This window comes from Sphaeramia orbicularis, chromosome 21 (genome assembly GCF_902148855.1).
Source record: "Sphaeramia orbicularis chromosome 21, fSphaOr1.1, whole genome shotgun sequence".
Taxonomy (NCBI): domain Eukaryota; kingdom Metazoa; phylum Chordata; class Actinopteri; order Kurtiformes; family Apogonidae; genus Sphaeramia; species Sphaeramia orbicularis.
Window position 1 is genome coordinate 5,881,231 of NC_043977.1, and position 12,673 is coordinate 5,893,903.

Sequence of the window (12,673 nt, forward strand, 5' to 3'; positions counted from 1 at the left end):
TGATTATGACATCAGTATATGTTTGGTTTCAAAAAAATTGACGTAGTGCCTGCTGAGAAAAAACAACTAAATGTTCATTGTAAATTTTGCTTCCCCACCCTGTAATAGATTTTGCATTCCAGTTTTGTGAAGCTTAATATACTTAACAGTATTTCCAAAGTCATCAGTGTGAAACTCATTACACAGTGCAGCTATTGCTCACAAATCCATGGAAAGTTTTGGTTACAATCCCGATCATTCCACCCTCCTGTTGAAAACATGAGTGCACAGTCCTCTTCACCATAAATTGGATCGCCGTTACCATTGTCAGGCTGTCTTCCATCCCAGAATCTGGACAAGGACAGGCAGAAAAGGACAAATGTTCTGATTTGGTTCAATCTAAGAAGAACTGGAGCAGGTGCAAAATGAATGAACTTGAATTGTTTTAAATATCCAGAAATTATGTTGAAATTAACCGAAGTGGTGAACATTTGTTCTTACGACAGAGTGACTGCAGATCCATCAACCCATTTCCAGGTTCCTTCTTGTTCAACATCAGTCAAACCGATCCAATAGGCGACCTTGAGCCCTTCGATGAACTCCTGTGAAATGTAAAGGAGTGTGAAGAAAATATAGAAATATCAGAATAGATCGATTTAAAAAAAATCCCCATTCATCCCTTTTAGCAGTCTATTCAAGCTTGTGTTAAGGGTTAAAAATACATGAAAACACTGGTTAAATTCACCAGGAATATGTACAAGTCTAAATAAACAGTTAAAAAGTGGATGTATACATTATGTAAATAATCAAGTTAAACCTCTATATTTTTTCAGCCTGTTTTTTTTTTTTTTTTTGATTGATTGATTGGATTAGATTAGTTCAGTGCAGATAGAAGTTACTGATCAGGCTTGGGCAGGGCCTTTAAGGAAAATAAGGTTCCAGCAGCAGCACAACACTGTATTTACAGAACAATTGTCAAACGAATAAGAAAAATATAGACAAAATTAATAACAAGAATAGAGAAACAGAAGTAGGAGATAGCACATCAGATATTGTATTAGTTATTACAGTAAGGGTAATAATAACAGTTATAAAAAGTAAGTAATAATAATAAGCAATAAAAAAAAAACTATAATTACAACAACAAACATTGTGCTCATACCTTTTCCATGTAAGAGTAATATCAAAAGACATCAGTAGATGACTCGGGAACACCATAATACCCCTTCGAGGCAGTTTGCAGCCAGACAGTTAATACTCTTTAGTAACACTTGGTTATACGGTACCCCAGTATAAGTGATAATTCTAAGTTAATCACGTAATGAGAAACAAAGCAGGTTCCATCGTATACCAGACTGAGAAACAGTTAACAGGTTCAAGTATATGTTTACAGTTTTCACTGTAAGTAACTGTTCCTTAGCCAAGCTGTTGGAACGAGTACAGAGTATAGTCATTTCACAAGGGCTTATGTGTTGTGTGTTTTGTCTTAAACCGCCCCAGAATGACCAGATTTTTCACATCCCATGTTGACTTGAGTTTAATGTTGGAACCTGAAATTTTACAATGTGAGAACCAAGTCAATATAAGATTTTCCTGGATATCACCACTAGGGCTGCAACTAACGATAATTTAAATAATAGATTAATCTACATAAGGGAGGGAAGACAACTAGACACAGGTGAAGCAAATCAGGGTGGAGACAGGTAATCAGAACAGAGGTCAGGATGAACGGGGGAACAGGAAGTAAAGACGACAGACAAGACACATGAGGGAAAACTTAACAAAATAAAACAGGAAGTGACAAACAAAACATAAAAGACAGACAAGACCAGACTAGCGTCTGGCAGCAGGTATGACAGTTACACTACACAGCTGCGGAATGCCTCAGTACTAACGTGTTCAAGACCCTACGAAGCAACTGCCCAATTCGTTGCCAGCTCTCTTTAAGAATTGATTTGGACTGATTTAATCAATTCGTTGTTGCAGCACTAGTGTAATGATTAATTTACTGGCTGTTATGTTGAGTTTATCAAGTAACAAGATAATGTGAAGTGATGAATTTACACGTACCTGTTCTTTTTACTCGTTATGATAACGAGATGCGCTCCTCTGGTTTTGCAGTCTTCTCTTCCTGCTTTCCAGGGTCCAGTCTGACTGGAAAGAAAATAACAGCTTCCGTTGAACAGCCACCATCCAGCAGGACACGTTATATCTGTAAGACATGAACCCAAACCGAAATTATTTACAGCAGTGGTTCTCAAAGTTTTTACAGTCCAGTACCCCCTGATATATATACTGTTTTGGTAACCCCCAACTCTCACTTCAGCATTTTTGATTGAAAAAATCAGGCAAAATTTGTTCCTGTGCCAAAGGTGTCTGTTTGTATTTTCAAAACTTCATCAAAAAACAACATATTTAACTGTAACATACAAAAAAACCCACATTTTTTTAAAAGTCAGTTTTGACTTTATTTGCAATGTAGTATAAAAAAAACTATTACATGATCATAAACAAATTAATTTTAGCAAAAAAAGGTTTGTAATGTTAAAATGGGGTCAAGAGCCAAAAAAGGTGAGGAACCACTGATCTAAACCATGGATTTTTGATTATCGCATTTCAGTGATGTTGGTTATATCATCATTTAACTGATGCCACACATTTACATCTGTTAGACAATCAACCAAACTAAATCATCTGGGGTCTCATGTGTAAAGACTTGCGTGGATTTCATACTGAAACCTGGCGTACACTTAAATCCAGAAAAGTCCATACACACAAAAAAATCCAGATGAATAGAAGTGAGCGTATGCCCGAATCCAAGTACATTTCCTTTATACATCCCAATCAGCGTGGAATTGAGCGCATATGTTGGAGTACCAGACTCCTCCCTCTCCACGCCCACATTTAAATATCCAAATTAGTATAAACAGGGTCTGCAGGTGGGATTTCCTCTGGGATTCCCCTCTCTGCACGATGACGTCAAGGTGGACGCAAAGCGGAGGATGAAACAGGAAGGAGAAAAGAGACGGACTCAGCCCGTTTGAGCAGAAAGTCGCCGCTATTGTGAGTGACACTGGTCTAACAGGGGCGACTCGGATCACCCCCAGGGTAAATATATATCTCGTATTTGTGTAAGTCACACATTAGTTCATTCTACAGGTCATACACAGTCTGATCACAGCCAAACTAGATAAAGGTTCATGCGTAATCATGTCAGGATATCAAAGAGGAAATCCTAGACTTTGATTCATGTTTAATCACTCAATTTATTATTTTCCAACAATGAGGCAGAAGACAGTGAGACGCAGTATCAACCTCCTGTTGCCTCCCCGGCTCCAGCTGATCCTCCTATCCGCCACAACAGCCCACTGCTGATGCCCGTCCGACCAGCATGGGTCTGTGCTGACCCGAGTCAGCAGAGGACATCGTGAGGACAATCGACGGCGTCAATGAGCGACTGGACCAACTTATAAATGTTCTCACAGACATTAACATTAGATTAAACGCATTTATCAACCAATGCATTTTGTGTCGTTGTCTCTTTATATGGTTGTTGTTGGGTTGAATGTCCTCCCGGGCAGGATTGGCATTGATGGGTCCAGGGTCTGGTTCTGGTTGTTCTGGTTCTGGTGGTGGATGTGCTGTTCTGACAGTAGGATGAAGTGCCGGTGTGTTCATTGTTCTTCTGTGTATCTCTGATGTGCACATCAGTTGGAGGAGTGACCTTTTTCACATTATTAACAGTTTCTCAGTGTCACCTCTAAGTGTCGCCAATGGTTCCAAAGCACTAGAAACGTGTGTACGCCAGCTGTGGACTTGGCGTGGAGGACCGCACATTTCCACGGTCATTTCACTCTTTATACATCTGAATGTGAGAGTGGAAAAGGGCATATGCCAGTTTTTGTGCGTACACACACTTTATACATGAGGCCCCCGGTGTATAATGATGTGTCATCAGCTTAACTGTGACAGGAAATGTTTTATTTCCTGATCAAAGTGGCATGAAGATTGTGATAAGAGTTTCTGGTGAAGTATTGCAATGTGAGACATGAAACACATGCTAAGAAACAGAACCATTAGTTTTCCTTCTTAAGAATTAAGAAACTAAAAATGGTTGTCCAAGAATAACCAATAATTAATGCCCATCAACATCATCACCCCATTAACAACCATCTCAAATGAAAGCCCCCCTAGTATTTCAATGGACAGAACTTCTTCATTTGTGAGGCTACTGATGTTCATTTTGTCTTCTGTTAATGTAATTATACTTTTCTTTTTTTCTTTGTTCAGAAAGGTATAGTTTTTAGATGTTACCTGCTTTCACAGTTTCGATTGTGACTCCAGTCTTCCTCAGAAGCGTCATCCGACAAGCTGCTGACATGTCATTTATCAGCTGGTCGGCTCGACGGGCTCTGATTGGTCCGTCGAGCCGACCAGCTGATAAATGACACATCAGCAGCTCGTCGGATGATGCTTCTGAGGAAGACTGGAGTCACAGTCGAAACTGTCCAGCAGGAAACACCTAAAAACTATACTTTGTCTGAACAAAAGAAAAAAAGAAAAGTATTGTTTCTTCATTTGCGTTTATATGTCATTAACAGGCTGTTGAAAACACATTACAGAACATGGACATGAGCGATCTGTTGGTTGTTAAATAGTGATCTGCCAGAGGTCATTGGTTACTGGGATTCATTTATTTTCTGTTAATTTATAAGGGACATATTTTACCTCACTTAAAATATTAACAGGCCCATTCCCAGGGAGAAACGTGATAGTTTAATGCTACATGTAACCCTCCAGTCCTGTTGTGTCATAGATAAAAAACTGAAAACCATTTTTCAGCTGCAGTTTTCTTTGTTTTTTTAGGAATATTTTGTGCCCTCAGTGACGGACTCACCCATCCCAAGCTTCTTCCGCTCCTGAGTGGCTTTGACGAGGCTGGCATTGAGCTGGTCTCCCTCTTCCGTCAGGTTGGATATGTGGTCATTTCCCTTCTGAATGCAGTCATGGAGGTTGGATTTCATGAAGAACAGATCTGCAGCCAAGGCACGTGTTGCAAGAAAATCTGGAAAAAGGATGGAAATCAGTATTTACTAATTTTGGCATTACATGCGCACAATCGTTTTCTTCAGTGATTGGGAAAATATCTACAAAAGATATCGTTTTCAGAAAATTATCATTAGAACTTTATTTTTTCCCATCAGATGAATGGTCAAAGCAGAGTGGTGGAAAAAAGTTTTTGTTCACGCCTTGAATCTGTCATATATTGCATGAAGAATCACTCTTAAATCACTGAACTGTGCCCAGTATTGTTCCATTCTCCAAACCAAAATGCTCCATTCTGCGCGTGCTCAGTTACATTGATGTGAAAATTTGATGTTTGAGCAAAATAATGAAACACATCCAGGACATGACATGTTGAAACTGACAACAATATAGTTTTACTATTCCTTGGTAACAATAAGCCAAAAAATCAGCTGCATTTGTTTGTGTCTGTCTGATGCAGCCACACATTTAGAAACACAAAAACAATTTTCCTGCAACTATTTTATGATAATATCTGAGATAATGTAAAATTTTAAGGGTGTCTGAAAACTTATTTCTACTGCAGTACTTTCATGTATTTGGTTGTATTTCCTCCTTGAGATGTGTGATTTTCAGTTTAGTTTATGATACATTTTTTTTGATAATTTTTAGTGCTGATTTTCTGATTTCCAAATATTCTAATCTGAGTTTTACCCTTTTCAGTGATGACTTGTCATTGCCGAACCATCTTTAACCATAAAGATAACCATAACCATCACGGTTTTGACAGGCAGAGCAGTGAGACGGCTTGAAAGCAGAGCGACAACACATCTATTCAAATTCAAAGGAAGGAAGTGACATGCAACACTTCAGAAAGAGGAATGAAAGACGATTTGTCTTATATGGCAATACACGATGTGCAGCAAAAAGGCAAGGTGACTGTCATGTTAGCAGACAGGTTGGAGGGCTTCAGAAGAAAAGTTAGAAAGTTTGAAAGAGTGATAAGATGTTGCTGTGGAAAGTGATGGAGGAACGTCAGCCTAACTTATAATATGTCACATTTGAAGCAGAATATTAATCTGAGCGATGTTTACTCATCTAACCACAGTTAAGTAATCTGATAATAACCCATAAAGATCCAGTGCTACTTTTGTGTCAGTTCCCAAATGAGTTTTTCTCTATATTTAATCTTTCTTAAGTGATTTACCACCATTTATTATATTATCCTCTGTTTTTTGCATTTTTTTTTTAACTGTCAATCATGTATTCCTACATTTAATGAAGATGTCATGACAACACAGAGGAATTCAAAGGATATTATATCAAAACAGAGAAAACTGAGGAAAAAGTCACATTTTAAGTAAATCTATCATTAACTGAACATAAACCATGTGTCCATCCTTTGTCATTTATCAAACTCCATAAGTTTCACTGGTGAGTCAGTGTTGTAGAAAATGGTGTTTCTATGGTAACTACAGAGCCTCTGAACGTCCAAATGGGTCATATCTGATGACCATAAAAAGATGAAGAACTGTATTTTACACCAATTCTTTACATGTATTGATAGCATTAGTGGATCATCTAGTTTTAAACACTTTAGATCAGTAGATGCTTTTGGTCACCAGTGGATGTTTGGGTCTTTATGGGTTAAGAACATTTTTACAATGTGGAGTCCATGAAAATGTGCAGCTGCTACAGTGGAAGCCAATGGTGACACAAGAGTCAACATGTGCATTAACAACCCAAGAAAGTATCAACAGTCACAGAACTTACTCTATTCAGAAGTGGACTGAAGTGGATTGTGTTTTTTTTTACTTGAACCAAAGTGGTATTGGAGCTTTTACTGAAGGAAAAGATCTGAAAACTTGTTGCACTGTTGCAGCTTAAATCTGACAGAGAACGACAACAAAGACCAACAGTTCATTAAAACATGGACCCAGACTCACAGTGGACTCTGACTACGATGAGTCCGACGACCAGGAAACCACAGAGCAACCCCAGAAAGACAACAGCTCCACGTAAGCCCCTGTTTGAGACCTGAGGAGCTGAGGACAGGAAACAGACCAGAGAATAAAACAACAGTAACACTGAGACCAGTCTGGAAAACACATGTAGGAATCAGTACTCTCACCGGTCTGATGGGCCAAAGGTCTGTAACTGGCAGGTTTGTCCTCAACAGTGTCATAAATGTTGTCTTCAACATCGTCATAAAGGTCGTCCATCTCCATTTTTTCTCAGGTTTTTAGGCTCAGACCTGCAGCACTGGCCAACATGTAAAAAACCATCATTACCGCTGTGGAGGAGGCTTTTAAATGCTTTTTTCACGGTGTCTGTTCTGAAGGAAGTCGACTGATGTTATCAAAGTTCACTTAAAACCACAACGTCTTCTGGCACACTTCAGCCAGGGGACACGCACTTCAATAAGTCCATGTGAAAGCATAATATAAACTGGAAAATGAAAACTTACAACCAAAAAAAACACAAAAATAAGAGTAAAAACACTTAGTTTTATGAAGGAGTTGTTAATTCCTTGGAATCAAAGAACACTTATCAACAATTTCTTGGAAATTATCTGTCAGAGATGATGTGCTAAATGTTGCATATTTTGAATAAGGTTAATTGGAAAACAAATGGACAAAAGTGCTGGTTTGCTGATGTTTTCAAGGTATATAATAAAGTGTTATTCCACATATATGTCGTTTTATGTACGTTTATACAATAGGTTTATAAATGTTCCACTAGATAGAACCTGTACAGTGAATGTATTGTCATGTACAGACAGTGTGTTGACACACACAAAGCAAAGTGATCACAATACCTCCTGGCCGAGGTAAAATTCATAATTTTTTTTTTTTTACTTTGACCTACTTTTCCCCTAATGTAATGACATTTATTCTGGGTCACTGGCAATCTATAAACCCAATTTGGTATGAATTCAAACCAATAGTTTGCTGCAAGAGTATTAACAAACAATAAAAACCAATCGAACCAAAAACAACACCCCTTGCCTCCACTTCGGGGGGCAGGGTAATAAAAACAGACAAAATGAACTATGAGCTATATTTAAAGTAGTGGTCAAACAGAGTAAATGGAATGTATTCTAATTACAAACTGTGTCACAGCTGTACGGCAGGTGAAATCATGCATTTCTCACCACTTCCTAATTAACCTACACTGAAAAATGAACAGCATGCCCAAAAATAACTCAGTAAAAACCAACTAGTTTACCATGTTTTACGGAGGGAGTATTTGTTTTTTTAAAGTAACTCCTAGTGTGTATCTGAGTTTGTACTTGCGTGTAAACTGAAGTACAACAGTCTCTAGATCTCATAAACCTGTGGTATATTAATATTATATAACTTTAGTGACTCCTCAGCACATTTCCATTCAACACACCTGAGACCATAAATGTTAATAAATACCAGTTAACAGCTGATTATTATTGTCTTTCACTCAGCTCCGACACTGGCATGTGTTTAGGGCTGTGTTGGCTTTATAAGGGCTGTAGATATGACGACATGTTGATAACAGATACATAGAAATCCACCTGAACAAAAGTTAACGCTACTGTTTCAGCAGGACAGCAGAAAAGAAAAGAAGAGACAGAAGACGATGGCTCTGACATCTACGATACTCAGTTTGTTCCTGTTGATGAACACTGGCTGGGAAACTTCTCTCAGGTGAATTTTGTTGTTTTTAATATAAAACTGAGTCAGATTATATTTAGGATGCATGTAAATCCCCAAAAGCGTGGTCAGGAGAAATATTCAGAGCTTTAAGTAAAAGTCAAAATACATGAGTGAATTGCATCTTATTTATTTATAAGAATTAACAATACAATGTAGTAGGGACATGGGATTACCAAAATAATAATGTTATAACCCATGGAAAATCTTAGAAGTAAAATGGTGAATACGATATTACAGCGCTGAAATACATTTTCCAATATATTAGAATTTGTTCCTTCACAATTGAAAGTAAAACTGTAGAAACTATATATTTAATCCTGCTATTTGTAACCTGCAGTAAAAGGCAATAAAAGAAGAAAAAGGCATGAATAGAGCAATAAGCAAAGAGCAGAAGGCAGTGTAAAAGACATAAAATATGAAGCAATTAAAAACTATTTTAAAACAAGTTACCAATAGAAAACACCTAGTCTTCGAGGTTAATTAAAGGTATGAAAAAACTAAATGTAATACAAAGAGTTGACGTGTAAATGAAATAAACAATGTGACATGGGTAAAACTCAATAAAAAAAAAAACATTTGTCGACAGATGAAACGCAAAAAACTAACATTTATCATGAATTAGTATTTAATGTCAGTAATTAGAGCAGATGTAGGTGAACTTAATAGCTCAATTATTATAAGGTTTTTAGAACTTGTTTTAAAAAGCACATTCTTAGTGGAGTGGGACTAATATTAGAACAAGTGCTAAGGGTTAAAAGGAGAAACTGTGTGAACATTAACGAAAGTAAAATGAAGTAAAAAGTGTAAGGTGTAAATGACAAAAATGATGTGACAAGGAAAAACTTTGTCATAGATTTGAAAAAAAAAATTAAAATAAAAATAACATTTATAAAACACATCGCCCGTTGAGCTAGCTGCTTTTGCTAACCCAACCCCACAGGGCTCACACGTACCTTTACTTCATCCTCTTGATTCTCAGTGGAAATTCAAGTGGAAGTTAAAATCGACGCGGAAATTCGACGAACGCAAGGTTTAGGGTCGCAAGTTTTTGTTGACTTGGTTTGGTTGTTTGGGGTTTAGTTTTTGGTTTTTTAGTTGGTTTACACACACACACACTGGACTGACCTCATGTCCTTGGAATCGAACCGTCATCCTCCTGGTTGAAAGGCGTCGTCCTTCACCACTCGACCATCTTCAGCGCTGACAGACACTGAGACCAGGAATCAGTTCAACGTTCAGACTCAAACAGGAAACAAACATCTGACCATCGTCTGTTGGACTCAGTGGATTCAAACACTAGTGATACAATCATCTGATGGTTCAGATGGAGAATGATCTAGATATGATCTCTATGGTCACCAGTTCCAATTCCAGACCTTTTACTGGTGTCATTGGTATGTTACATTAGTTTTTACTCCACCAGACTTCACCTCTTATCTGAACAGATATCTGTTGGCATAGTCACCTGTAGCTCAGCAGGTTAAGTCACATACCAGCAATTTAGACATTTTGGGTTCAAATCCCAGCCTACAGGTGTTATGTAGCTTTTTTTCAAGTAAATTAAAGAAACTGAGTGGAAAACAGTCATTTAGGGAATTTTCCATATTGATGTCAATAGAAGATGAAACTTGACACCACAGAAGAAGAAGACTTAATTACTGATCCATGGGGCACACATCTCTACAGTCTTCTGATGGCTCAGACTGATAATGATCTGCATATGAATTCTTAGGTCACCCGTTCCAATCCCAGCCCTTTTACTGGTGTCAGTGGTATGTTACATTAGCTTTTACTTCATCAGATTTCATGATGTACTTGAACAGGTGTCATTCTGCACAGTTATCAGTAGCTCAGCAGGTTATGTAACATACCTGCAATTTGGACATTTTGGGTTCAAATCCCATCCTACAGGTGTTACGTAGTTTTTTTTTTCAAGTAAAGTAAAGAAACATTGTGGGAAATAGTCATTTAGGGAATTTTCTGTATTAACATCAATAGGAGATCAAACTTGACACCATAGAAGAAGAAGACTTCATTACTGATCCATGGGACACATGTTTTCACAGTTCTCTGATGGCTCAGATGAATAATGACCTGGATATGAACTCTAAGGTCACCAGTTCTAATCCTGGACCTTTTACTGTTGTCTTTTAGCTTTTACTTTATCTGACTTCGTCATTTACCTGAACAGGCATCCTCTGTAGCTCAGTAGGTTAAGTAACATAGCTATAATCAGATATTTTGGGTTCAAATCCCAGCCTACAGGTGTTATGTAGCTTTTTTTTTCGGGAAATTAAAGAATAAGAGTTGAAAATAGTCATTTAGGGAATTTTCCATATTAATGTCAATGGGAAATCAAACCTGACACCATAGAAGAAGAAGATCATTACTGATCTATGGGACATATCCTTGCAGTCCTCTGATGGTTCAGATCAATAATGACGTGGATATGAGCTCTAAGGTCACCCGTTCTAATCCCAGACTTTTTACTGGTGTTGTTGGTATGTTACAGTAACTTCTACTTCATCAGACTTCATCATTTACCTGAACAGGTGTCATTCTGCATAATCACCTGTAGCTTAGTAGGTTAAGTAACATACCTGTAATCTAGATATTTTGGGTTCAAATCCCAGTGTTATGTATCAATTTTATTTAATTTTTTCAGGAAATTAAAGAATAAGAGTTGAAAATAGTCATTTAGGGAATTTTCCATATTAATGTCAATCAAACCTGACACCACAGAAGAAGAAGATGTCATTACTAATCCATGGGACACAAATCTTAAGTCTTGTGATAGCTCTGATGGATAATGATCTGGCTATGATATCTGAGGTCACCTGTTCCAATCCCAGACATTTTAAGGTAGTTGTTATTATGTTACTTCATCTTTAATTTCATCAGACTTACCTCTTACCTGAGCAGGTGCAAAAGCAGAGTTACCTGTAGCTCAGTAGGTTAACTTATGGATTTATAATTTAGAGTTTCTTGGTTCAAATCCCAGCCTACAGGTTTTATGGAAATCAAGAAAAGGAGGAAAAATTTTGAGAATTATTCATACAGTGTCCATCAGTGAGAGATTTAGGGTTTTAATCCAAAACTACATGTGTTTTATATTTTAATTTAAAAAAAAAGTCTGACCATCATGTGTTAGATTTAAACACTGGTGATGAATGATCCATAAAGACTGAATGGAAAAAACCTGACACCACAGAAGAAGAAGATATCATTACTGATCTAGGGGACACATGTTACAATAGTCCTCTAATGGCTCAGATGGATAATGATTTGGTTATGAACTCTATGGTCACCAGTTCAAATCCCAGACTTCTTTGGTGTCGTTTGTATGTTACATTAGCTTTTACTTCATCAGACTTCCTCTTATCTGAACAACATCATACTGCACAGTCACCTGTAGCTCAGTAGGTTAAAACTAGTGTCTGAAGCCCAGCAGTATTGGGTTCAAATCCCAGCCTACAGGTTTAATGTCAAAATGAGCTTTTGTGGAAATTAAAAAACGAATGAGAAACATGGTTCATTACTGTATTAGACTTATTTTGCATCAGCGCTAGTGTACAACAACACAAAAAAAAACTTAATTGAAAAACAGGAGAAATATTAAATGAAAGCTAAATATAGATAGATTTTTTAAAAATTTAAAAATAAAATTTATAAAACACATCGCCCATTGAGCTAGCTAGTTTGGTAGCTAGCCCAACCCCACAGGGCTCACATTTACCTTTACTTCATCTTCAGTGGAAATTCAATTGCAAGTTGAAATTGACATGGAAATTCAACAAATGCAAGGTTTATGGTCGCAAGTTTTTTGAGTTGGTTTGGTTTTTAGTTTTTTGGTTGGTTTACACACACAGACACAGACCGGACTGACCTCATGTCGTCAGAGTTGAATCGTCCTCCTGGTTGAAAGGCGGCGTCCTTCACCACTAAAGTACAAATACCTCAAATCTGTACTCAGTGTAAAT

The 12,673-nt window shown here is 37.4% G+C and overlaps 1 protein-coding gene across 1 annotated transcript; it reads right to left on the bottom strand.

The window, feature by feature from the left end:
* Nucleotides 1-2: 2 nt before the first annotated feature.
* Nucleotides 3-7,249, bottom strand: LOC115413093 (C-type lectin domain family 4 member A-like). Its single transcript, XM_030125846.1, has 6 exons — nucleotides 7,136-7,249; nucleotides 6,951-7,049; nucleotides 4,877-5,044; nucleotides 2,050-2,191; nucleotides 481-581; nucleotides 3-330 (listed from the first exon to the last, which is right to left on the bottom strand). Exons 1-5 carry the CDS (start codon nucleotides 7,230-7,232, stop codon nucleotides 539-541), a joined length of 549 nt encoding a protein of 182 aa, XP_029981706.1. The 5' UTR covers nucleotides 7,233-7,249; the 3' UTR covers nucleotides 3-330; nucleotides 481-538.
* Between the last annotated feature and the right edge of the window lie 5,424 nt (nucleotides 7,250-12,673).